Raw genomic sequence first — 27,933 nt, 5'->3', positions numbered from 1 at the left:
TCACATTATTATAGGGCACTGCCATCAGTTACAGTTCATTATTAACATACTTCCTAACAAATGTACTAATTGATTAGTTTATTTACATCAACCTTACCTGTGAAAGAATGCTAAATGTCACTACAACGATTTGGTTTTATCTATGAAAGCATTAAATGTTAGCTTTTATACACACATCTACAATGTGCCTTTTTTGCTAGTTAAGTTAATGAGGGAAAAAAATGGCTGAGTAATTGGTAACAACCGTAATCGTTACTTAGTTCGCTCTTAGTTCGCTCTCGAGCTATACAGTACTGTCTGAGTAGCTTCTGATTATTCCAGAAATAGCCGAAATGACATGAAAATGACAGTCGCGTCACCTGCACGAAACCACACCTACTTGCAGCACAAAGTGCACGACAGGGTTCCCGCGGACATTTAAAAAGTCCAAAGTTTCCAAAAAACTAAGGCCTTAAATATCATTAAAAATTACTTGTAATCCTTAAATATAGAGTTTAAAGGTCTTAAAAATACTGCAGACCCAATAAATAAAATAAAACAAGCCTTCAATCTGTCCGCCGGTTGCTGCGCACTTCCGGGTTTATTAAAAGCAGTTCGTGTGTCTGTGCCCAATCCGCACCACCACAGGCACCGAACCGATCAGGCAAGTGGTACCCATTGGGTACTGACAGCGCACATGGAAATGACCAGGGGCAGTTTGGTGCAAAAAAAATTCTGATCTTTAAAATAACTAAATAAAATCTTGGAATCCTGGAGGGTCTGCATGACAAAATATGAACAAGCTTAGTGTTATTTGGATATGTGTGAATACAGAAAATCCAAAAAATGTTTATAATGACTCGCATCATACAAATACCTGGTATTTCACCGGCCTTTTGGGTGTGACAGAAGGTTCACTTTCAGTGATTTGACCAGATATTCTTTTATCTGGTATATGGTTTTGCTATGTTAATTTATCTGTAAAAAGTTTTTTTTATACAACTTCCTGCTGCAGAGCCAGAGCTATGGACTCATGTTACCTTTAAATTTAATTTACAAATTATATACCACATAATATACCATCGCTAATTGAATTTTATGGCATATCGTGCTGCTCTTTACTAGTGATGGTACTTTATACTGAGAAAAAAAAAAACAGGAACTTTTCAATAATTTTTATAATAAATTAAGAATATTTAAAGAATATTTAAAAAAAAAAAAAAAAAGTCTCACACATATACTCCATAAATAAAAAAATAAATGCAAGAAATGTATGTTTTTGAGGTAGATTGCCGGGGGAGGAGCTGCCAGCTTCAATCCCTGTTGAAAAATGTTGTAGTGTGCCAACGATTTCCTTGAACTGGCAGATTGCCCAACTGGAATTTACGTATTGATACCAGTGCTAATTGGTATTGAAATCAATAGTAAATCTTAGTATTTTTTTCTCAAAACCCTTAATATCTTCTATGGCAGTTATTGTTGTCTATTCTGTATGAGGTCTGTCTCTATAACCGGAGCTACATTCCACACAGTCCTCCCCATCGTCCCCAAAGTCCAAGAGCTCCCTTGCTTTTCCAACATTACCTGTGCACGACCTGTGGCTTCCATCTGTTTTGGAATGTGGCTCAGGTGACATGAACCCTGGCTGCCTCTGGACCACCGTCTCCCCGAGCTGGAGGAAATTTGAATTGGGCCAAGTATTAAACATAGCCCGAGGCAGCCGAGCGGCGTCTTCTGGGAGCGCAGATTCCAGAGCAAGCCTGAGCACCGACATGTGGCACATCATGTCCTGTCTGCTGCAAAATCAGCTGTTGCCAGCGGCGGAACGCTGCAGGTGACCTCAGTGTGACGTGAAAGGTGTCCTGTCTGCATATTTGTTTTAATCTTTTCATATGTGCCCCGCTCTACGCATTCCCGCGTTTTTAAGCGACGCAAGTAGATTAGTACACGGCACGAGGTCGGGGCATGTGTTAAATCTCATCCTCCCTTCATCACGAGAGGTCGGCACCAGCCACACACATACACGTTCTAGCCTGCTGGTACCACGTACCTGTGAACAAGGCTGGAAGAGCAGAGCTGGCCGGGCTCTTTAATTCCACGGACTTGTTCCTCACTCCACGGCCAGATTTGCTATTTTTAAAGAACGACTGCAGAAACTTCGCACAAAGTCAAGAGGGCATGTTCTGGAACTGTCTGCTTGGTCTTGAAGCTTATTAACATATGACATGCATGAAAATTCTCAGAAAATCTAAGCAAGGCCCTCAGGGTTATGAAAGCAACTGTTTTGATATATACTCCATTAATACAATGGGATGAATGGGTGTAATCATTCTTTGTACTGATTATACTTCAGTTTGTTCCGTTTGTCTCATGTTTCTTCCTGGACTACTAAACCGAAGAATTGTAATCTGATGCTTCTGATTCAAGGATGGCTGCAGAGTCCACGTTTCTGATTGCAGAAATGTGCAGATGTGTACAGTTCCTTGAATATTGAGTATTGTGATTTTAAAACCAATCACAATAGCTGCTTGCAGTAAACACCATTATCATGATAGTTATTGTGTCGACTGATCATTGCTGATCGAGGGTCCTGGTGAGATGGAGATGCGATACATTTACTGCTGGTGCACCAAGCCTTGACTTTTGGGTTTACTTGAATGTAATCAAGCCATCATGTGATGAAGTAATTAGATTGGTACTTCCTTACCACAGTACACAGGGCCCTGTGATTTCTGCCATGCGGAAAACGCAGACGGAATCACATAATCCAACTAATAAAATGAAATTTCCTTTCGCACACACCAGTGCATTGTAAATGCGCGGTCAGCGATGCCGATGGATGTCAGTGCCGAATCACTAGCCTGATCGGTCCCGATCGTACGCAACATTTAGGTGTGGCTTGCTGGAACACCGATGTCCTCAGAAAATTACGCAATTCGACTAGTCAGTGTTAAGTTTTGAGTGGAACAATACCCAAACTATATATATTTTTTATGAATTGGAAGAACAACTCTTCTTGTAAGAACATGTGTGACAACCACAGAGTCTATAACTCATGTCAGAAACAGAGAAAAGATGCAAACTGTGAAATAGTTCTTTGCATGAAATGCAAAGTGCCCAAGCACTTTGTTGAACGGTAAATGTGACTTGTCACATCGCAGGTTCTGGCACAACGTTCGAAGTGTAAAGTTTATCCATACAAAGGTAAAATCTCATTCAATTCCAAACCAGTGTAACAAGGAACACGCCACAAATGTGTGTTGGGCGGATATTTGCAGAGCCGAACAAGGATGACCCTGAGCAGTGTTTGTGTCTCTACGGCAAGGCAATGTTTGCTTTTGTTTGCTGGTTTTGTAGAACCTGTGCTCTTGAAGCGCGTTGTGCGACTGTGTCCTTTTTTTTGCCTCTTCACTTTTGCTGAAAGTGCTGTTTTAACCTCTAACTTACAGCGCTTCAAGATTGCACTGTAGATCTTAACTCATATTCTGCATAAATTCTAAGTCTTTTATATGCCTTTGGTTTATAGTTTATGGTGTGTGTGTGTGTGTTGCGTGTTGCACTAGTTGTACTGTTAGCCTTCTAGTTAATGTAGACGTCCCGGGGTAGGCTAACCCCAGACTGCTGACTTTCTACAATGCTCCTCTGTGTTTATGTGAAACTCATCACATTTTCTTCTCGAATGCTAGTGAATAAGGTGTGTAATAGGCTGTGATGTGTCAGCAGGCCGTCTGTGTAATGAGCAGTTATAGGCTTGTTTAATAGCAAAACTGTGTTTACACTACTGCATCTTTCTTCTTTTTTTTTTTGTTTTTTTTTTTTTAATTAAAACAATACGAACGCGTCTCCACGTTTGTCCTATTCCTGTTGTTTAACCTGCGGATAAAGGCCACGTCATCCACAGGCGAATTTATGTACATCATTACAGCCCTACTACTTGCTGATGACTGCGCTGTTGTATCTAACCTGTATCTACAAATTTTTTTAATTGTATTTTAGCATGTATTTATTTTCTCTAGCATAACTCCATTTTACGTTATGTCCATTTATTGAATCAGTAAAAAAAAAATAGTGCATTAGTGTTTACACATGCAGGTTCGGGTAGCACAAGAAGCCTTTTTGTGCTTTTGTTAGCTGGACCTGATGAACACTGGCACTTGAGGACTGCCGCATGAGGATATGCCCGGGTCAGTTCGCTACAGTAAAGCAGAAACGCGTTTTACCCCTGCTCGTTTCTGTCGAGCGGGCAGTGAGGGCCGTCCTTAATGTTTTCCCTGTGTAGCGGCTTATACTCGCGGAGGAGGAGGAAATGCGCACAAGGCGACTCCCATTACACTGGAAAATCTCTGGTATGTCCTTGACTGTGGAGGGGTGGCGTTCTCCCTGATAACTCCCGTCTGCTCCACAGCGTCGGTTGTGCAACGCTCCGCTTTTGGTGGCGCAAGCGGGACGGATCTATAATGGATTGTAGCATACCTGACTAACTGGCGTATTAGGCGTGTTGAGGGCGAGGAGTCAGACATCAGGACCGGGCTTGTAGCAGGAATGCCTTTCTAAACAGACGGACCTCCACGGCAAGACTCTTTCCGCCTTAGAGTCAAGGGCCCAGAGTGGCTGCGTAACGCCACCCCTGACCCCTCGCTTCTCAGGAATAAGTCACCTGACTCCGCCGGGACGGCATGACCAAAGGGAATTCTGTTCATTCCAGCTAATGTCCTCCCCCAACACCAGGCATGTGTGCCCACCCCCCCCCCCCCCCCCCCCCCCCCCCCCCCCCCCCCCCTTCTGCTTCCAGGCAGTCCGCCACAGGCATGACACAGATTAGCTACTCCTGGCTTTAGGCCTTTTCAGCCATGTTAGAACCATTCTGTTTCTATCTGCCGTATACGTTTGTTAGATATTCACCGGTCTGCTGAAACAGTGGAGAGAGTGACATTGATCATTTTGTAGTGTGACCCTCCTTTGAGGAGGACCAAATTGTAATTGCTAGTCCTAGCATCACCAAAACTGGGAACTCCCTGGTCTGCAGTGGTCAAAAGGGGTAGAGCTGGTTTAGGGGTAGGGCTGGTTTCATGATTTGCTTACGATTATCAATACCTTGATTATGGATTCATTGCTTTTCGGATTGTATCAGATGAACACTGCATGCAATGATTTCTTGCTGGCATTAAACACCAAGTAAATGCCAATCAAACACTGCTACAAATGGCCGATCAGGCAGCCACATTCACTACGACCAGAAAATCATTATGATATAATCGATACTTAATCATCCACATGTGAATTGCAATGCATCAATTATGAGATTAAATTCAACACCCCAAGTTATGGCTGATGTATGGAATACTTATTTGATTTTTCACAGCGTGTTCCTCATGCAATGTAGTACATGACTATATTGTGAATATTGAGTATAAATCCTAACGTTATTGTTAAGCGGACAGCATGAACTTCGCTTTCGAGTTCCACTCCCCCGCCCTTCCTGAAAACGCTCCTGGCTTATGCGCACCTTTCCTCATGACATTAAATCTTTCTTTTGTCACCTCTTATGGATGAGTATAAAAGAATAGTCCACAACTTCGTCCACAACATGCTGCCGCCTTGGTTTTGAGTCAGAATGGGATTTTGCTACTTCCCATGAGAGACGATCCCCCTCATTGTCATAAACACACAAACTTAATGCCCCACTCCTGTCTTCATGTACACAAGAAGAATGCTTCCTTATCCGTGTCCCCTTCCTTTCGAGTCGTTTCATCCCAGCCACAGCCCCTGAGATCTTTGAAGCGGTCTCCATGGGACGCTGCTGGTAAATGCCCGTTTTGGTGGGGGGAAGGGGCTGCACAGCAGCTGGTGCAGGATAATGCATTAAAACCCTGATGCTTTTTCCTCCTGCCACCACAGGCGCCCCTCCCCACCCAGTTACCGGGTGTGCGCGCCAGTTGGTGCTTCCTGCGGGCTGATCACAGTCGGCATCAATGTTTAATAAGCAATTTTTGGGTCTGTGAGGTTCCATTTGGTGAGTGTTATTATTGATTAAGACTGAGTAGCGGCGTGTGATATTGAACACAAATATGTTTTTTCGGGTGACTTTTAAATATAGGTTGACTATTTTAAACTGATCTGCCTTGACTAATAATGTGCAAAGATTAGCATATCTCTCCATTTGATTTATTTTTCTATCTTGCAGACTATGCATTGTAAGATGTGTCCTCAGCATTTAACAAATGATGTCATCTACAATGAGGAAGTAGCATACATGGGAGCTGTCAATCATCTGTCTCGTAGAATCAAAAATCATTAAAGACTACGTTTTGGGGGCGAAATATTTACACATTATTATTATTATTATTTCTTTTTGTGTTTGTTTATTTATTTAGATCAAACTCCTCACGCTAGCAAACAAGCCCATGCTTTGTGTGTAATATGCCGCTTTTAAAATAATTCACATAGTTTTTTGTCAGTCTAAACATTCTCAACAAACATAAGTTTCATTGCGGTCTTCTAAAATTGCTTTTTCATGTACTCTTGTAAAGCAATTTCTGCCATTGATCTAAATTGTCTTTACTACAAAGAAATGCACATTTTGAGACCATTTTTCCTACCATGAAATTTAGAATAAAATAAAAAAAAAAAAGCAAAGAGAATGCGTGCACGCTTTGAGGTGGACTCATGCTGCGTCTGCAGTTACTGCCTAAAGTCAAACTCCAGTCAAGAGTTTGACCCTGAAACACAAGCCCAGCTACACTGGATGTGAAGAGCATAGTGAAGCCCTCAGACTGTGGCAGCAGCGAGCATTCTGCTTGATCCTCTTATTCTGGTCTTTTCCTGGTTTGAGCCGGACAGCCAGGCCTTCTGCACTGCCCTGCCAAGCCATTCGCCGTGAATCTGGCGTTCTCCCAGACGCCACAGGGTCACCATAACTCACCCGCGTTTCCGAATTCCATGCGTTTTCTTCTTGGTCGCGTAAGCACACTGTGATCAGCGAGATGGGTTAAACTGCCTTTGACCACTGTGTTATTTGACTCACTTCCAGGGTGAATGGCCCAGTGGACAGCCAGCAACACTCGGGCACCATTGGCAGTGAGAACCTTTTGAAGTTCAGCTCTGTCCTTGGCCAAACGGCTTTGCTAACACAGAGCAGGAGATTACTGTTAATATCTCCCTGAGGACCTGAGCTGGATTACAAACCTGTAAATCGCATACAGCGAGATGAGACCTTAGCTTTGACGAGCATCTGTAAAAAGAACTAAATATAATAAATTAAAAAATACAAACAATGTGGGTTTGTAATGACAGCTTTTGCAAGGAAATGCAAGGATATCATTGTCATGTTGTAAATAAAAAAACTATGATATGATTGTTTTTCAAACATTTGTATTCCTTGTGTTGTGTAAGTTTGCGGGGTGGATTTAATCATATTAAAGTCAGAAGTAACCTTACTATGAATTACATTTTTTGCCTGGAACGTATAGAGTTTATAGCAATGTACAGGTTTTCCTGAACATCAGGTCACGTCCTATCTACTCTGTAACATAAAGGTCTTTTGTCAGAGTCTTTTTTTTTTTATTTTTTTTTTTATACTTTACACCAACTAGAAGCCAAAGGGCATTTCTTGGAACAGCCCTCATAAAACTGTATGTATGATAAACATACGTTGTCATGCGGAAGCTCTTTCAACATTTAATTCTGCTAACTACGCAAACCAAATTAATCACACATGTACTTTCAATAACTTTATTATAAATTTCATACATATAACATTTATATACAATATACATGAGCTTTTTGCAGTTGTAAAGTCTCTGCATTTAGTGATAGTGTTTTATTTTATTTTTTTTATTACATTGTGTTACATAATGCCATCGTGTTTTTTTTGCGGCTGACATAATGCCCTAGGATTTGAAATGATAGTGTGTAGAAATGTCAACACTGGAGCTGACCAACATAATGAGACCTGGCATGCAAACTCATAAATAAGAAATGTGTTTCAGCCTTGCGTTTGGGACAACTTGAACGACAATGTCACTGTGCAGCTTCCATTTCTAGAAATCTTGGTCTCATCTGCAGGCATCTAAGTTGAGTTCATTTTTAATGATATGCAGTTGAGTTAACTTCGATTTCCAGCTCAGTTTTGACAAGTATTCATAGTTTTTTTTTTTTTTTTGCTTTGCTTAATAATTAACACCATTGTTATCATTTTGTAAATATGGTTATGTTGAATTAGGGTGGGTGATAAATGGAATATATCTAATGTATAACTCCTGATGCCACTTCGAAAGCGGACCGCTCACTGCCCCACTGATCCCCACTGCCGTATTTGTGAAAGAACCTGCAATTTCAGAGATATTAATTGGAGATGGAGGCAGATGACTTTGTTCCGAAGAAAAAAAAACAACCTTGAACTAATAATCACAGATGCAAACAATCGGTTGATCAAGACAGAGAACACAAAACTTTAAGGATTGTGATACTTTGCATAAATTCATTATATTGCTGTTTTATGCAAATATAAAATTTGTACAGTGATTAAGAGGAAATATTGAGATGTATTGTGTACTGATATATTGCTTAAATTATATTTTTAGGTCATTTTGCTTGGGGCTATATTGATTTCATGTGATAATAAAATTGAAATTTCATTCATGCACTTTGCCTGGTGCGCTGACCCTATGGAACAATGCGAGTAGTGTTAACTGATCTCCTCCACTACAACTGAGTACTGTACGAATGTGACTTCATTCACACAGTCACCTAAACAGAGCTGATCAGTGCCTGGCCTGCGGAAACAAGGAGCGCTTTACTCTTCCCTCTTGAGCATGGACAGTAAGTCACATAGCCCTGTTAAGGGAACCCAGTGGATGAAGATCTTTCACTTATTTCACTCTTTTAGTGAAGTGTCCACTGTAGCTATAAATGTCAAGATATGTGGAATATACATTAGCATTGTCACGTGAGCATTTTTATGTAGAATAGAACAATAACTTGTAATACAGCGATGTTTTAAGGTGTCTGATGTATCGGAGAAATAAAGTTAAAAAACAACCTGGTGTCAATTATGTTGTGTGCGATCACAAAACATTTAGATAAGGTAAGTTGACATTGTTTTAGACAAAAATAGTTTTATCCTGTGAAATGTTAACATTTATGAGCAGGACTGATAATAGTTGATTCTTTGCTTTCATGGTATAATCATGTTTTGTTAGTAGCTGTAGCCGCTAGCCTAATGTGGCTGTCAGCTAATTGCAAATAAGTGAAAGTGAAGAGTGAAAGAGTGAAGTGATTGTCATTGCCATTGCGAAAGACTGCAGCACAGCACATGGTGCACACATCACTCTTGGTGAGCAGTGGGCAGCCATGACAGTCACCCGGGGAGCAGTGTGTGGGGACGCTGCTTTGCTCAGTGGCACCTTTGCTGATCAGAATTCGAACCGACAACCTTCTGATTACGGGACCACTTCCTTGGTGTGGACCTTCACTGGTCTCTGTTTCTTACGATTATCAGTGCATCACGGTGCATCCCATAAATTTTCTACATGACGTCACATGATGTTTTTAAATCAAAGCGTAAAGGTCTCATTCACCTCTGTGGACACTTTGATTTGCTACAATGACCAAAAAAATCGTCTGCATTCAGTCTGCAATCACCTTACACCACAAATGGCAAAAAATGCCTGGTTGAGCCTAACACGTCGCACTTGCCACGGGACCAAATTATGCATGGTTTTCTAAGCTCCCGGTAAGATGATAGTCATGTTGTAGATCTCTGGACACTCGGAAACTGTTAACAGAAAATCAACAAACAAAGGCATTATTATATAATTATATTATATATAATGTTCTGCACTGTCTTGTGCAGAACATTATGTGGATATGTTGTGTGGATATGTGAGATCCATGTCTGCATCGCGATGCATCAATTATAAGATTAATTTCAACATCCCTAGTTATATGAGTAGCGTTAAAGCCGGGTAGGTTTCAGTTCATGATATCTGTTTTCTACTTGATTTTGGTTTTAAAAAGATGCTTCAGTTTGTGCTATTCAACTTTGTAACCTTGTTAGAGAGAATATATGAGAATATATCCTTGGGGCATTGGCATTGGTTTTAATTGATTTATTTATTGGATAAGCCTGATATACATGTATGATCAATGTGAGGAATGAATATGAAGAAAAGTGGAACTTTTCCCACTTAAGTGGGACTTAAATTTCTCCCTTACCTCTCCCTCTGTCCTCCTGGTTAGATGAGCTCTTTGTGAATGTGCTTTCTGTGAAGCTCCAGCATGTCCTCATATGGTGAGGAGTACAGCCCGGCTGGTTCAGTGTCAGCCCCCTCCCCCACGATGCCTGGTAAAGGGGATGGGATGCAGAGCACATGTGGCCTTTCAGTCATTGGATGCAGGTCCCAGGTTTTTTTACTTTTTTGCAGATGCTCTCTTCTGTTGCACTTCAGCCGGTAATAAATAAACAGAGCTCTGGTAAAAACCAAACGACTCTCGGAAATTACGCTGCAGAATCATCAAATACCAAGCATTGGGTTGTAAAAATTGTTGGATAACCACTTCCTGTCATCGCTCATTTTTTAACTCATGATTATTTAAATATTGCTTATGAAGAAGATTTCCCTTAACAAACATCACCAGTTAGCTCACTCTTTACTGCTCTCTCCCACCTTGCAGTGAAGCCGTTCACCACCACTGTGAAGCAGATGCGTCTGCACAGGGACGACTTTGAGATGCTGAAGGTGATTGGTCGTGGGGCATTTGGAGAGGTAAGGCACTAAGGACTTTTAATTATCATTAAAATAAGTTTTTCCAGTTATTGAATCATGGATAACAGCAGCTAACTACATTTTGATTGGTCTTCTCTTCTGTAAAAATAAAATCCTGTGTCAACCCGACAAGTCACACTGTTTTGTGTGTTTTTATAAAATGGATATTTACATCGCCACCCCCGTTTACATTTAAGGCATTTGGCGGACGCCCTTATCCAGAGCGACTTACAACGTGCTTTCGATGAAGTGATCAATTCTGGTTCATTAGGACCCCCAACTATGAATACTATCTTTTTATTCACTCTGTTGTAGTTTCTATACATAAGACAGACAACATGAAGGTTAATCTAAATATTCTCTAAAGAGGAAGGTCTTGAGCTGCCATTTGAAAGTGCTCAGTGAGTGAGCTGTTCTGACCTCAACGGGAAGTTTATTCCACCACTGAGGGGGTCAAGACGGAGAAGAGTCTAGATGAATGTCTTCCTTTTACCTTTAGCGATGGGGGATCCAGGCGAGCAGTTCTGGAGGCTTGGAGTATACGAGGTGCAGTGCGAGGTGTAATAAGGGCTGTGAGGTAGGATGGTGCTACTCCATGTTTGGCTTTGTAGTTTAGCATCAGTATTTTGAATCTGATGCGTGCAGCTACTGGGAGCCAGTGGAGGGAACGTAGCAGAGGGGCGTTGAGATTACTAAGGACTGAACCAGTATCTGGCTGACCTGTGTTGACAAAAAAGGACGGATTCGTCTGATATTGTAGAGAAGGAATCTAGATGAGCACGAAAGATTGCTGATGTGAGTCGAGAAAGAGAGTTTGTTGTCTATTGTTACTCCCAGGTTACGGCCTGTTGTAGAAGGAGAGTGCTGTTGTCCATGTAAATAACAAGATCCTGATGTGGTGAAGAATCTGCTGGAATGAATATTAGTTCAGTTTTGGTGGGATTGAGTTTGAGGTGATGGGCTGCCATCCAGAGATTTTTGAAGCAGCATGTAGATCTGAGGGAGGAAAAGAAAAGATGAGTTGTGTGTCGTCGGCATAGCAGTGGTAGGATAATCCATGTGAGGAAATGACCTCACCAAGTGATCACATGTAGAGAAAAGGAGAGGACCTAGCACTGAGCCTTGAGGGACACCAGTGGAGAGTCTACGTGAGGCAGAGGATGATCCTTTCCAAGTCACTTGGTAAGATCGCTCATCAAGGTAGGAAGCAAACCACCCCATGCTGAGCCCTGAATTCCAAGCCTCTTCAGGATTGTCAAGAGTCTTGTGGTTAACTGTGTCAAATGCTGCAGAGAGGTCAAGGAGACCTTATCTTTAGCACAACCTTTTTGTTTGTTCCTCTTCCTTTTTTTTCTTGCTGGTCCCCCAGAATCTCAGCCCGGCCTGTGTGCGGTTTTGGGTCTGGGGCAGATCCATCTGTCTGATGAAGGGTGGTTAGTTTTAACTGCGGAATGTGTCGCTCCAGTCCTGTTTAGTCCTGCAGAAAGCCTCTGGTGGCCTTTCTGTGCCTCTCCTGGAAAAAAACCTCTCATAGTCTCATTATTATCCTGATTAAATAAGCAGGATAGGAAACATTATCAGGCTTCAAATCTTTCTAACTGTCCATCTTGTCCTCTGCTTCATTCACATTAAAAAAAAATCAATGATGACCTAAAACATTAACTGCTCATGACGTGTCTTTGTCTTTAGATTTTTTTTCTTTGTACAGTGGAGTCGTCAGACTTCATTGTCTGGGCAGCAGGACAGCACAGCTTTCAGGAAGTGAAGGACGTCTCTGAGGAGTAATTATGATAAAAATAGTGCCATGTTGCTCACTAAGCTGGTGTTGCTCCTACACTTAGATTCCACCATTCTGGTTCCTTCTGTCCACAGGAAGTGGATTGCTAGTTTTATGGGCACCATTGTCCATGAGGATGTTGACTCCTTCAGGGTGAACTTGAAACATATTTATGTAAACATCAGTCTGATGTCAGGGGTTTTGGACGGTGCTGTTGTCTGACTTCGCAGTTTCGTCTCTTTTGGCCTTTTCCTGTGCCTCTAAAGTTACAGGATGCATTTCCAGATAAGTGTTCCCCATGCATTTCCTGTTTATGATTGATTGGCCATGGTCATGCTGAGTTCCTGTACTGGGAGGGAAGACCATTACAACACACAGGAATCCCGATGTTTCCCTCCCCATAAAGCACAAAACAGCACCTGAGTAAATAGAAGTATTATTGGTGCCAACTGTAAGGCATCCAGTTTTATTATAATTATACTGAAATAAACTAAAACAAAATATTGTCCAATTAAATTAAAATTAATAAAAAAAAAACCCTAAATAATAATTGAAAACATTCATCAGTCTAAACATTCATTGAAAACATTCATCTACCATTTCAAATCTCCAATATACAGAACAATTCTAATTAAATATTATAATTTCTAAATTGTTAAATGGTGTAAAAGTTCTATACAGGCATGATGTCCGTAGGACCACAGAAGTTGCATCACCTCACTTTGTGAGTGCAAAGAACTGGTGCTTTTCCACTCACTTGGCTCCACTTTATATCAAGCTAATTATTGTGTGTCGAGACAAAGAGTCAAAATATCAGTAATAGTGGAGTGATGATGTATCATTTTAGGCGATTGTCTGTGCCATTTTTGAATAGCTTTCAGACTAGACTCAATCAGTTGCCTATTTATGGTACAACATGTTTGCCACACCTATGCCAACAAAAATGCTCTAATAGTTTGTACTAAAAGCTTAAACCATGGAGAATTAAATTCTAAAAAGAGAATCTATGTGTGATTGTCCTTGAAATTAGTCCATGGTAGCCACTGTACCGGTGTTACATAAGAACATAGTTATTATTTACTGGCTTGGAGGGAGTAATCGTTTCAGTTTTGAATCTTTTGAAGGAATCCACTACCTCCGCAGACTGTGAAAAGAAGTTCTTACTCCGAGCCAAGCTAAAGTGTTTGACTAGTCCCGCTGGTGTATGAACTGAAGTAATTTGCCTACCAGCATTATCCGACCTCAGGCTCCTCCATACCCTTGTGCTATCAGGTCAGGCTGACTGCCTCTGTTGAAATCTGTGCCTAAATAAGGAGAGAATGAGAAAGAGGACGAGAGACTCATGGGGAGGGAAGATTCTGAGTGTAGAGGGTTTGTTTTCATAATGACTTCACTTGTGGGTTTTGAAGGCTGGCAGAAAAGAAGCTGTGTAAGAAGTGTGTGTAACACACACATCATATGTCTGGTGAACCACTGGTCCAATGTTGCAGGGACAAAGTGCAGAGATGTTCAGACATCTGGGTGTTATTTACGGGTGCAAAAAACAAAAATCAGAAACAATGAGTTTCCACCTTTTCGGGAAAGGGACAATTAATCACACTGTACTACTCGTTCAGGTTGCCGTGGTGAAGATGAAAAACACTGAGCGAGTTTACGCCATGAAGATCCTCAACAAATGGGAGATGCTGAAGAGGGCTGAGGTAAAGACGAAGATGCAACTCATAAACCAGTCACACTAATGTTGTCGAACACAAGTGGGAGGGGCTGAACTATCTAAATGTAGGGAAATGGAATTCTGGATGCTAAATGATCCACTACTCATCTTGGACTTGGACTCATCTTGCTTTTTTATTTATTTATTTTTTGGTCACCACAGACAGCCTGTTTCCGGGAGGAGCGGAATGTTCTGGTGCACGGGGACTGCCAGTGGATCACCACCCTACACTACGCCTTTCAAGATGACAACTTCTTGGTGTGTAGAAGCTGCTTCACACATACAGTGATGATTAATTAACCACATACAGAACGGGCCAGAAGAAAGCTCGCCCCCTGGTTTATAATTTTTCTGTTTTAAACAAGTTCACAGTACATTGTGTACTAATTTCAGGTAAATTCAGGAGAACAAATTGACTGGATGTCTGTTGTAACACACCATTTAGCCACAAAGTCACTCAACGTGCTTGAAACGTTATTTCTGAAATTTGCATGAAACCCCTTTGATACAACGCAAATAAGGAAGGGACACTGACTTTTAATTAACTACAGATTTGTACTCTGGACATATTGAATACAATTTTTTTTTGGGACTGAAGTAATTGTTTTGAGCAATTCTGTCCCATCCTTAATGATAATATAATGTAATTCACACATACAGTATCTGGTGATGGACTACTATGTGGGAGGCGACCTGCTCACTCTTCTCAGTAAGTTCGAGGACCGTCTTCCAGAGGACATGGCCAAGTTCTACGTGGCAGAAATGGTTCTTGCCATTCACTCAATCCACCAACAGCAATATGTCCACAGGTAAAAGACTGTGTAACACACTCTAACAGACACACAGACTAACTGGAAATGACCATAATGTCTAATGTAATGGGCTGCTTTTCAAGGAAGAATTGACTCTGCACAAAAATCTATACAAAATAAATGTATATAATATAACATTTTCCTAAAATGAAGGACTTAAACACAACAATTATATCTGAAAACTGTGAAATCTTCATCTCAACAGAAAGTAGAAGTATTTGTATTAATATACGGTTTCCTTTTGGTCATTTTTGTTTCGGTTATTTAAGTGTTCAATTTTCTGATTTTTTCTGAAATGAAAACATAGTTATTGAAGCAGCATAGAAGCAGTTTCACCTAAATGTATCTGAAAATGTATTCACTTTCATACAGCTTTATTATTTTCAACTTTAGCTAATGTGATTAAATGACATCTTAAACAAAACAAATAGTAACAACAGAAAAGAAATGTGTATTTTCAGGTCTAGCTCCTGATAAGAGATGAGTGGTGAGCTTCCTGCCCACTGTGGCCAGCAGGGACATGGGCTCTCATAGACTAGTTTGCTTATGAGACACAGTCTTCCTTCCTTCTGCTCCTCCAGGAAGTCTGGATATAGCAGCTGCTTCTAGAAATACGAAATACTGAAATTTCACATGGCGCCAGTGTAAAGGCTGGAATCAAGCCCAATTTCATTCTGTTTCTGTTTCATTCTGTATAGAAGTAATCAATAATGAAAGATCCCTTGCAAGGCCAGTCCAAGGTAATGAGGAAACAAGCCTTCCCCCTTCAGTATAATGCTAAGTACCAGTTTTTGTGAGAAGGCACGTTGAACTCTGTGTTTACATGCTGCCCGCTGTACGCAGTATGGTGCCAGGCCTGTGAAACAGAGGGCACTCTGTGTGTGGCCCTGCTCCAGGCTTCCCTCCTGGCTCGGCCAGGAGTCAGCAGGAGGAGAAGGAAGAGACTGAACAATGCCAAGCTTTGAGAGGCACAGGCATTTCCTTAAGAGTGCAGTTCCCTTTTTTCTTTGGATGATTAATATTTTGTCACTTCTTTTGCAATGTACATTGGCACAAAGCACTTTGCAATGTGATGTAGTGCTCAAAGCCTCTGGTGAGCATGGTGACAGGGGCAAGGAAAAATTCCCTGAGTAATGCTTCCCTCCAGGAACAGCAACCCATAATCCTTTGCTCAACCCTGATCAATACCCTGAGAAAACAAGAAAACTATAAAAGATAAGGTGTGTTTGTGTGTATATTATATACACACAACCACACATACATACACATACTCAAACCTTGTTTAAGGCTCTGCATAAGGCCACTGTATGCAAATGTTCAAGCACTGACCTTACATAATGAGGGAACAATTAAAGTGCTTAAAATAATCTGAAACAAGGGCATGCAACATTTTATAGGTGAATTCACAATCAGTACCAAATGTTGTATGAACACATTGTAGGTAATTTGACTTATGTACTTTTACAGCCTTTTGAGGCTTTATAGGTTGATTTAACATGGCGTCAGGTCAAGGTGTGAATTTCAGGTGGCGGGCAGAAAGTGAAGTAGTGAGGATCTTCCGTCTGAAAAGATGCTCAGGTTTTATGTAGTTCACGCTACTCTAATCCTTCTAACCAAGAAAAGCAGTTCCACCTCGCAATGTAAAAATGACTCTGTCACGGCAAGAAATCAGTGCAAAATGCATAAAACCATTTGCATTTTTTTGGTTCTTGATTCCACAAATGGCAGGTCTGTATGCAGTGTGACTAATTCCCACCGAAAGCTTCCGCAACAGTTAACATGCAAAGTCACCTGCAGGGACACCACCAGGTCAAAGACACAGAATAACAAACAGGAGCATTTGGCTCATATACACACCATTATCATATTTACTACCTTTTTCACGCTACGTGGATATATAAATTGAATAGTTTCTATCAAAATTGATAAAACTCATTGAGCTAAATATCAGTTTGTTGTATTCTGGGCTTGAGAAAATGCTAATAAAAAATAAAAGCATTTTTTAATACATTTTAACACATGGATGTTAATTAGAAATTTGTTTTTCATAAGACGACACGTGTGTACCAGGTTTGTACAAAAATGCCCTGCAATAATAATACTTAAGAATAGAATTGTTTTTCGATTATTACCTTGCGAGGAAAGGTAACCTGAAATTGTGCATCCTCATAACAATGTGACTGAAAGACAGCTGTTTTTAGAGATTGCTGGACAAGGTCAAACAGTGAGTTAGTAATTCAGAATGCATGCACTGTTTTCTATGCATCAACCACACTGGCATTAATAACTGATGTACAAGGGACAGCTGAGCATCCATCAACATCCAGTCTGCAGAATGACTAACTATTAGTCCTTATGCAAACAAGTTATTAGAAATACGAAAGCAGGCCAATATTCCATGATTACTAATCAACAAATAAAGAGGCAGTAAGTACTAAGAGAATAATAAAGGTTCAAGCACTGAAGCCTTTGGCACTCTATATTTCATCCCTGGTTTTAGCCAAGGAGAAGCGATCATGTTCATAGGTTTTTTAGTTTGTATTAAGTATTTGAGATGAAATATTGAATATTTGTAGAAATATTTATTTAAAGGCTTACTGCTGGGCTCTTGTGTGTAATTTCAATCATTAAAAATTATTGTTTGAAAATGTCCTTTTCTACCCACTTCTTTTTTGGCAGGGACATAAAGCCTGACAATGTGCTGCTGGACATGAATGGCCATATCCGTCTGGCAGACTTTGGATCTTGTCTAAAAATGATGCAGGACGGCACGGTGAGCAATCAGTCTCAACGCAAGATTCTCCTTCAATCTACAAATTTTACATCATTAAAACATTGTCTTGTTTCTGTGCGTGTCTTAATATACAATTTTTGAGGAATCATGAAGTTGTCTTTAAAGTACAATTTTAAATTTAAATTCATGGCAGTACAGAGCGACTTACAATCAGTTACAGGGACAGTCCCCTTGGAGAGACCCTCACTGTCCAGTGCCTTCAAACATTAGCAGGTCCTTTCTCCAGTTTACCATTTTGGACTATTTAGTACAAACCTTGCTCTGACCCGTATTGCTTGCTCACTCGGCCCTGGAAGAGGATTACTTTTTTCCACTCGTTCCTTCTCAAGGTTTTCTCCCTTTTTTTAAAATCAATTTTAAATAGGAGTTTTTCCTTGTGTGCAGAAAGTGCAACTGTCAAAGCCTGTATGTGGGCTAAATGTATGTTATCTGCTGCACAAAACTGGACATTTTACACTTGGCGTTTAACAGACCAAATGGGACAATTCAGGGTACAATGGCTTCAACCAGGCAATGTCCATTATGTATGCAACTGCATTGCTGCAGAAAAGTCAGGGTGACCCCAACACCAAAAGCTCCAATAATGGCCACATGAGCTATGAAAGAAGATGAATCAGATTTTAAAAATGGTGTACTTAATTTAATTCTACTCAAGTACTTGAAAGTTGTACATTTGCAAAATAGTTTTTTAAAGGTCGTTAAAGCCGAATCATAAATTGCATCTTTGTGTGGCCTACTCTTTTATCTACATTGCTTCAGCACTCTGTATGGAGACAGGGGGACCATCCCAGCACCTCTTTTGGCGTCGGAAGAAGAGATGCTGTCCTAGATTTTGATTGGTGGAGCCAAGACAGTTTCTCAAGTGTAGATTATTCACCCTACTTCCCACAGTGGGAAGACTGTTTGTGCATTTTCATCTGTTTTGACTGACATGTCAGAGTTTGACTGACTAAATCATCTCTGAGGCTATACTGTCAGTGGACGATTATATCAGTCTGACTACGATTTTATTCGAATGAGAGGAGAATAAGTTCTATAAATAGAAACCCCAGTGTGCACATGCATGTGTATATGTGAGTGTTTGTCAGCGGCATGGCTATGACATCGTTTTGGGAGCGGTGACAAGTCTTCAAGCCATGCTGGCCATTACAAAAAGCCGAGACTGGTTAACAAAAGTCTTTCTCTCTTGCACAAAGACACACACATACTCCTAGATGGTGGGGCAGTGGTGGCCTAGCGGTAAAGGAAGCGGCCCCGTAATCAGAAGGTTGCCGGTTCGAATCCCGATCCGCCAAGGGGCCACTGAGGTGCCACTGAGCAAAGCACCCTCCCCACACACTGCTCCCCGGGCGCCTGTCATGGCTGCCCACAGCTCACTCAGGGTGATGGGTTAAATGCAGAGGACAAATTTCACTGTATGCACTGTGTGCTGTGCTGCTGTGTATCACATGTGACAAATCACTTCACTTTCTTTCTTTAGATACAAAACCACCATTAAGACATGACCAACAGTAGTGTGATTGGGAGGGCGGCCACCAGCTCCTGTCTGTACTATAGCATAGAGGCCAATGATCATCTGCTCATGTAAACTTACTGTATTAGACTGCATATAAACTGCTAAGACTTTCATACACACCTTGGGTCTTCAAAAATGTTATAGATGTCATAAAATGTCAATATATTCATTATTTGGATGTGTTTTTCATTTATTTAAATTTTTCAACTTTTTCACATTCCTTTAATTTTATTTCCCATTTGCCCTGCTCAGGTCCAGTCTTCCGTTGCTGTGGGAACACCTGATTACATCTCCCCAGAGATCCTGCAGGCAATGGAGGACGGGATGGGGAAGTATGGACCAGAGTGTGACTGGTGGTCTCTGGGGGTTTGCATGTACGAGATGCTGTATGGTGAAACACCTTTTTACGCAGAGTCACTGGTGGAGACCTATGGCAAAATCATGAACCACGAGGTGAGTAAAGTATGGAGGAATCATTAAGTTGTTCAAGTTGATTCAGTTCTTCATGAGTGTTCTTCAGACTGTTATGCATAACTGTTAATGACTAGGGTTGCACCAGTTTTTAATGCTGATGGCAATACCAGGGCTTCAGGTGATAGCGAACCAACTCATGTGAAGAGATGCCTGTCAGAATTATCAGAATCCAAAAGTGAAAGTGAAGTGATTGTCATTGTGATACAGAGCACTGCACACGGTGCACACAATGATCTTTTAACACAACTGCTTTTAACCATCACTAACCATCACAACACAACAGCTTTTAACAGTCATCCTTAGTGAGCAGTTTGCAGCCATGACAGGCGCCCGGGGAGCAGTGTATTCTCCAGGTCTACAATAAAAACCAGCATGTCAACATTTTCTGTCTTATGAGATTTCAGAAGGCAGGTCACTATATATAAAAGGTTAACATCTATTTACCTGTTTATTTGGAAGGCCATTTTTAATAGATTTGTTAAGAACTACAGACAATAAAGTGCAATATATACAGTTGTCTGTACACTAGCTGTGTCTATCCTGTGTAGTATTGGGAACCGGCACAAGAACCAGAGCAGTGGAAAAGTGGTACTAGGGTATATATATCTCACTCTGTCACAATGAGGTTGCCGCTCATACAGTCTATGCTTCTGTTCACCCCCTGGTGGTTTGGTTACTATTGGCTGAGAAAGTGCTTGATTTGATATGCAGCAGAGCCTGCTATTCAAATGTTAATATTGCTGACTATTAATTTAATTGTGGCAGCCGAAATGGTGATTGTGATTAAAATTGGATTAATCGCACAGCCCTAGCGCTGCTGTACTTGCTGTACATTAAACATCCTGGGTCCATCTGAAAAGGAACACACTGTAATGTTGTCAAAAAATAAAACATTCGCAGATACTTATTTAAAAACCGCTACAAAATGTTAGTAATAGTTTTGATATCATTACGCACTGGTATCGATAATTGCATTTGATGGTTCACAGGAATTCCTGCCAGACTACAGCAATATTCAACAGGCATTGCAGCGGTCAGCCCCTCCCCCAGGCTACCGGGTGACCCAATGTTTACATGTTTACTATTAATTATAATTCTGTAGCATCAAGCTTGTTAGAAAATGTTAATCAACCAGATTAATGGGGAAAACCAAAAAATGTGGACCTACTTGCAAGAAGTGCTTCAAAGTTGTCTCTATCAAAGCGAGCAGCAGGACAAATTTAATAAAGTATTTGTAACATCATTGTAACACTCCCACTAAACTTGTTTTTACAATGATAAAATTTTAAAGAACCCACCACCAGATTCACCTATATATGATGCAAGGGAGGAGTTTAAGTGGAAGTTACCAAGTACATTTAATTTCTGTCTAGGGTTATGATCTCGCAGTGTGTCGAAGAGCTCAGGCTAGCCTGTTGGAATGGCTATAGCTGTATGCGATTCACCTCCCTTGCACTAATTTATAATTCAATTCCCATAAAACCACAACACATGAAAACACAGGTACAATAGAACTATATATTACAACTGAACATTTATTTCCATCCCCAACAATTATACAGGGGAAAACCCACACCACATAAAGATTAAAACAATAACACAAATAAAATAAAATACCCGGGTTTTAAATGTTCACATCTAGGTACCTTTTAATATCGTTGGCGCGCTTGGTGGAGCTCAAACTGGTGTGTTGAGTCTACTCACTACTTCTTCCAGTATTGTCCCCACGATCTGCTTCTGCCGTCTGCAAAAACAAACCTTTCTTCGGTGCAGCTCCTAATGTAAAATTAACGCTCCTCGCGTGGTCCAACGCCTCCACAGCACCGGGCCATCCCGCGTCGCGCTGGTCTCCCGGTCTCCGCCGCGTGCAGAGTTCCCACCGAAGTCTGTGCACTTCTACCCTTTATAGCAATGGCTATTTTTTTAGAAGTCAGCGAACCTCCGCCATGCACTATGCACCCTCATGCATGAAAAATATTTAACTCCCAAACTAGTACACCATAAATGCATGTGCATGCATTTGCTCTTTTAACCAAAAGCGTGTAACTTCACTAATTAAATTAAAATTAAGAAAAAACGCTTCCACCACGTTGTCTCCTGTCTCTTCTCTCCCAACTCTTCCTGTCACATGCTCTCCATCCCCCTCTATAATAGGACAGCACAAAATAAACTCTGCGTACCATTACACAGTTTAAACAAGATATAAACATATTATATGAACATATAATGAAACAAAAATACACTTGCTGTACAGATAATAACAAAAATAATACAAATAATATCAGTGCACCTGAGAGGGTGCTACATCATCACTCCAAATTATACACAGAGTTCAAACTAGGTGTGTTGGCAATGATCTCACAATACAATATGTATCACGATACATGGGTCACGATACAATTATATCACGATATACTGTACATATTGTGATATTCTACAGCTCTCTGAAAATGTAAAAACTGTGCTGTGATCTGTGTCTGTCATATTTTCCGTTTTTTTCTCTGCCTGAAATGCCGAGCAGTAATTCAAAGAACCCAGCTGTACACCGCCATCTTGAGTTGATTCAGAGAGGGACCCCCTTCCATGGTAGAGTGAGCCTGCAATTGGTGTCAGTGTTTGTGATGATTTGTTCGAGAAGAGGAAAAGTACTGGACAGAACAGAGTAGGTTTTAGTCCAGTGTCATGGTGTACATTACATGTACATTATACTGCTACTGGTCCCTTTGAAAACCCCTGAAGCTTTAGTTGTTATAGTGGTGATGGCTGGTGCTCTGTGCACTTGATTTAGTGTCTCGGAGAGAACAAACAGAAACATTGGCAGGTGGTGGTATTGTACGAGTGATACTGAGATATGTGGTTATAGTGGTATATTTGTGCAACAGTGGCCCGGTACTCTAACTAGGAAAACCTAACTAAGGTGAATAGTGGTGATGGCTGGTGCTCTGTGCACTTGATTTAGTGTCTCGGAGAGAACAAACAGAAACATTGGCAGGTGGTGGTATTGTACGAGTGATACTGAGATATGTGGTTATAGTCACACTGTCTGTGTTTGACCAGGTGATTGTGTAATTAAGTGGACTTAGTCATTGAAACTGTGTCTGGGACAGATGCAGTAATCTAACCTTGATGTAATAAAGGCACGGACCAACTTTTCTGCATTGTGCATTGAGATAATGTTTCTTATCTTTGCAAGAAAGAATGCTATCCTAGTGATATTATGTACATGCAAATCGAATGAGAGACCTGTATCGATGATGACACCTAGAGCCTTTACTTCTGCACTATCCAGAGTTATGATGTAGTCAGACAGCTTACATCTGGCTGCTTGAGGCCCAAGTACAAGAGCTTCTGCCTTATCAGGGTATAACAGAAGAAAGTTGGTGAGCATCCTGTCTAATATCCTTCAGACAATTATCTATTCTGTTAAGGTGCTGCCTCTCGTCTGGCATTGCTGATAAATACAACTGTGTGTCGTCAGAATAGCAATTAAAGCTAATACAGTGTTTGTGAATGACGTCACCTACATGTATAAGGAATAAAGCAACGGACCTAGGACAGAACCTTGTGGAACACCAAACTGTACTTTACTATGTGAAGACAAATCACCATTGATGTCCACAAACTGATACCAATCTGTCCAATATGATCTGAACTATTTCTGCACGATTAATCTAATCGTTTTGGCTAAACGTAGGCATTAACTATTTAGACTGTTCTTAGCTGTTTAGTTAACTTTTTTCAAACTTTGAAGGTTTCCTAAAGAAATTCACCTGTTTAACTAGCTAAGATAGGCTAAGATAGCAAAGTTATTCATCCCTGTGTTCAAGTCGGCCTCCAAACAACGTTTTGGTTAAACGTAAGAACTACAATACGGGATTTTATAATGGCCAAATATAATCAAAACAGTTGTTTAGCCTTACCAGGGTTTGTCGTTCGACAGTAATATTTTCTAAAGTAAAGACTTTTTTGTGATTATTTAGTTTTGTAGAATATTGTATTTTGAAAGCACTGGGCATTTCAAGTTGTTATAAGTAGTTTGTATGTTTCACTTTGAAATTAAACATTTCACTATTAGTAATGTGTATGCGACTTTTCATTGATATACAAGCAAGTGCCCTTTATCATATCGCAATATTGATCTCAATAATTGCAATATGTCTTTTTCCCCAAATCGTGCAGCCCTAATCTGAACCATACAAGGGCTATTCCCTTAATCCCAATAACATTCTCTACCTGTCATGGAGAATAGCATGATCGATAGTGTCAAACGCTGCACTCAGGTAAATCAGGACAAGCAGCGAGATGCTGTTTGATATCGGGTCTATAATTCGAAAGCTAACTGCGATCACGATCAGGTTTTTTAATCAGTGGTCTGATGACTGCTACCTTGAACGAACTTGGTACGTGGCTGGTGCTAAGCAACGAGTTAATAATTTTGAGGATAGGATTTATAACATCGGGTGCTACTTGTTTAAGGAAACTTGCAAGTACATTGATTTGACGATGAGATTAGTTTAATTCAGGCTCTTTAAGAAGGTTTAAGCGTTCTAATCGGTGGTCTGCTATTTGATGAATATTTTCCTAGTAATATCAATGGAGCTGTTTTGTTATGCTTTTAATCTTATCTCTATTCCTAACAATTTTAGTATTAATGAAGTTCATAAAATATTCGCTACTATGATTATATTGAGTGGTAGTATCCGTTTCTGTCTTATTCCTGGTTAGTTTGCCTATAGTGTTAAACATGAATATTGGATTATTTTTGTTCTTGTCTAACAAATAGAGATACGTCGATCGAGCAGTTCTAAGAGCTTTCCTATAGTTGAGGAGGCTCTCTGTTCGGAATACGTTCAATTTACTTTGAGGCCATTTACATTCTAATTTCCGGGTGGTCTTCTTAAGCGAATGCGTGTGATCACTATACCAAGGTATTACATTTTTAAGTTGATCAGCATTATCTGATCAACTTAATCTGGTAGGGTATTAATAAACCTCTGTGCTGTATTTGATGTAATTGTCCGTTTGTCTATAACCAGGGGAGTTTACATTTTTACATTTACATCTTATCCAGAGCGACTTCAGTAGTTACACGGACAGTCCCCCCCGGAGCAATTTAGGGTTAAGTGTCTTGCTCAGGGACACAATGGTATTAAGTGGGGTTTGAACCTCTGTAGTCTTCTGGTTCATAGGCAAGTGTGTTAGGCTACTACCATCCCTATGGAGTTGATTTTATTGTGTCCACGATATATTTTAAAAAACTATAAGGAAATGATCTGAGATTATTTCAGATTGTTGAAGAGTGACTGTCTTCTATATTTAAACCGAAGGTCAGTACAAGATCAAGTGTGTGACCACCTTCATGAGTAGGTTCTATTATATTTTGTTTAAACTGAGTCTAGTATAGACAGGAATGCTTTTCTTAGCGAGTCTTCTAATTTATCACAGTGGATGTTAACGATACAACAACTTCACTTCACTCTCTGGTTTTTACAATTATCTAATTTCACAATGCGCATATATTTTAACTTCTGTGGCATGAGATTCAAGAAACGCTGTTTTTTTTAGGTTAAAAACATTCATTTATTTGTTTATTCATTCTTTATCACTCGATTTATTTATCAAATTTCTTTGTGTGTGTGTGTGTGTGTGTGTGTGTGTGTGTGTGTGTGTGTGTGTGTGTGTGTGTGTGTGTGTGTATATATATATATATATATATATATATATATATTCTAAACAGTTTTTTTTTTTATTAAGTTCCTGTCTTTGTTTTTTCTCCATGTGTGCTGTAGTATCAAGAATAGTGTTGAGTTAAGAAAAAGTCACCACCTGGATTTACATTAGCACGGAGGCAAGAGCCTGTGATTGGTTAATTGAGTCAAGAAAATGGACTGTTGAACTAATCACTGTGACATTAAAAGCATTTCAACACAATAATCTTTTAATGTTTCCAACTCTCAACCAACAAAATACACTACAAAACTGTTATGCTAGTACAAATCTATAAAAAAAATGTATGAATTAGTTTAACATTTTATACTTTTGCCTCTGCTTTGTGTTTCAGGAGCGCTTTCAGTTTCCCTCACACATTACTGATGTGTCTGAAGACGCCAAGGACCTGATTCAACGGCTCATTTGCAGCAGAGAGCGACGCCTTGGACAAAATGGCATTGAGGACTTCAAAAGACACCTGTTCTTCTCGGGCATCAACTGGGACAACATCCGAAACACAGAGGCACCATATATTCCTGACGTTAGCTCCCCTTCTGACACGTCCAACTTTGATGTGGATGATGATGTGCTGAAAAACCCGGTAAGGTCAAAAATTTTGTATAAAAAAAAAAATATATATATATATATATATATATATATATATATATATATATATATATATATATATATATATATATATATATATATATATATATATATTAGTGCTGCACGATTATTAGTAGTTTGTATGTTTCACTTTGAAATTAAACATTTCACTATTAGTATGCGACTTTTCATTGATATACAAGCAAGTGTCCTTTATCATATCGCAATCGCATATCGCAATATTGATCTCAATAATCGCAATATGTCTTTTTTTTTTTTTTCCCCCAAATCGTGCAGCCCTAATATATATATATATATGTGTGTGGGTGTGAGTGTGTGTGTGTGTGTTCATGATGCTGCTGCTGTGATCCTGAATCAACACAGAAGGGACCGCCGTACATCTGGACTATTTCAAATTCAATTACAGTTTTGGCTTCCAGTGATTACATAAAAATTATTTTGATGCATTCTGTTTTGCAACAATGCCCTCATTTTGCCATGTCACAAATCCTTCACATGCATTATGAGGCTCAGTTACATTTCAAGTAAAGTAAAATATTAATTACAGACTGGATGTTACAAAAGTAATCATTTGAAATAATTTTACATAAAACAATAACTGATTATTGTTTAAGCCGGGCCACTGTTGCAGAGCTGGCAGCTGTGAGTGGTTAAGAATGGGACTTTGACTGATAAAACTGCAAATACGATTGCTTAACAATCCTAATCTTCATTGAGAATGAGTACTCACATTTCTAGTAATCACTGTGAGATTTTGATGTTTATTTTAAAAATGTTATTCTTTTGATCTGATTTCACAAAGTACTTAAATAAATAGCAGTTTTTGTATTATAGCATTTAAGAAGCAAAGTAAATACTTGCAGATTATTTATTTATTTTTATGTGTCACTTAAGGACATTGCTCCTCCAGTGTCCCACACGGGCTTCACTGGTCAGCACCTTCCTTTCGTGGGTTTCACCTACACCACCGACAGCTGCTTCTCAGATCGCGGGCGCGTGTGGCGTGCTGTTGGCTCGGAGTTGGACTGTGAAGGGCGGAGCCAGGTTGATGGTGCTCAGCAGGTTGAGGCTTTTGAGAGGAGAATCCGCTGCCTGGAGCAGGAGAAGCAGGAGCTGAGCCGCAAGTTGCAGGGTAAGAGTAGTCTGCTTCTACTCTCCCCATTTTACAGATTAATGTTTAATGAATCCCACTGCAAAAAGTTTATACTGAAATAAATACTGTGGGGCCTGAAGGTTTCTACCCTTTTTTGCAAATTTCTTAATCCACATGTCTGTGCAACATACTCTGATAAAGAGAACCCAATTACATAAAAATCCACAAATATAACAGACTTTATTTATATACTCTAGAGAGCCCTCTTATATATATATGATTTTTCAGCCCATTGATTTGAAACCCCTGACTAATTGGTTTTAATGTGTTTTATGATATCATCCTCTGTAATCATCTGATTCTTCTGGTCATAAGAAATTGTGTAGAAATCTGGTTCACGTGTATTTATTTCTCCATTGTCTTCAGGGGGAATAGTGTGTCTATGGTGTGGAGAGTTTGTAACGTTACATTACATTCTTCTGCCCCAGAATCCACCCAGGCAGGTGTAGGCCGCAGTACCCTGGGCAGAGATAAAGAGATCAAGAAGCTGAACGAAGAAATTGATCGCCTCAAAAAGAAACTTGCTGGTAAGGGCATGAGCGGTTCATCTTCAGAATAAAATATGTGTGAATGTCATTTTTATTACATTTATGAAAAAAAAAAAGTGATTTA

The 27,933-nt window shown here is 40.0% G+C and overlaps 1 protein-coding gene across 5 annotated transcripts in view; it reads left to right on the top strand.

Moving 5' to 3' along the window:
* cdc42bpb (CDC42 binding protein kinase beta (DMPK-like)) overlaps nucleotides 1-27,933 on the top strand; it is a 49,420-nt gene that overhangs the window by 1,902 nt on the left and 19,585 nt on the right. For all 5 annotated transcript variants that reach the window (XM_029002360.1, XM_029002358.1, XM_029002357.1 and 2 more), the window contains exons 2-10: nucleotides 10,654-10,745; nucleotides 14,139-14,222; nucleotides 14,399-14,494; nucleotides 14,897-15,045; nucleotides 17,728-17,821; nucleotides 19,611-19,811; nucleotides 25,894-26,142; nucleotides 27,063-27,300; nucleotides 27,750-27,848. In XM_029002360.1, coding sequence (XP_028858193.1) covers nucleotides 10,654-10,745; nucleotides 14,139-14,222; nucleotides 14,399-14,494; nucleotides 14,897-15,045; nucleotides 17,728-17,821; nucleotides 19,611-19,811; nucleotides 25,894-26,142; nucleotides 27,063-27,300; nucleotides 27,750-27,848 — 1,302 coding nt within the window. The remainder of the gene's footprint in view (nucleotides 1-10,653; nucleotides 10,746-14,138; nucleotides 14,223-14,398; nucleotides 14,495-14,896; nucleotides 15,046-17,727; nucleotides 17,822-19,610; nucleotides 19,812-25,893; nucleotides 26,143-27,062; nucleotides 27,301-27,749; nucleotides 27,849-27,933) is intronic.

The sequence above is a fragment of the Denticeps clupeoides genome, chromosome 14 (assembly GCF_900700375.1).
Source record: "Denticeps clupeoides chromosome 14, fDenClu1.1, whole genome shotgun sequence".
Taxonomy (NCBI): Eukaryota; Metazoa; Chordata; class Actinopteri; order Clupeiformes; family Denticipitidae; genus Denticeps; species Denticeps clupeoides.
This window is presented reverse-complemented; position numbering and strand designations above follow the sequence as displayed.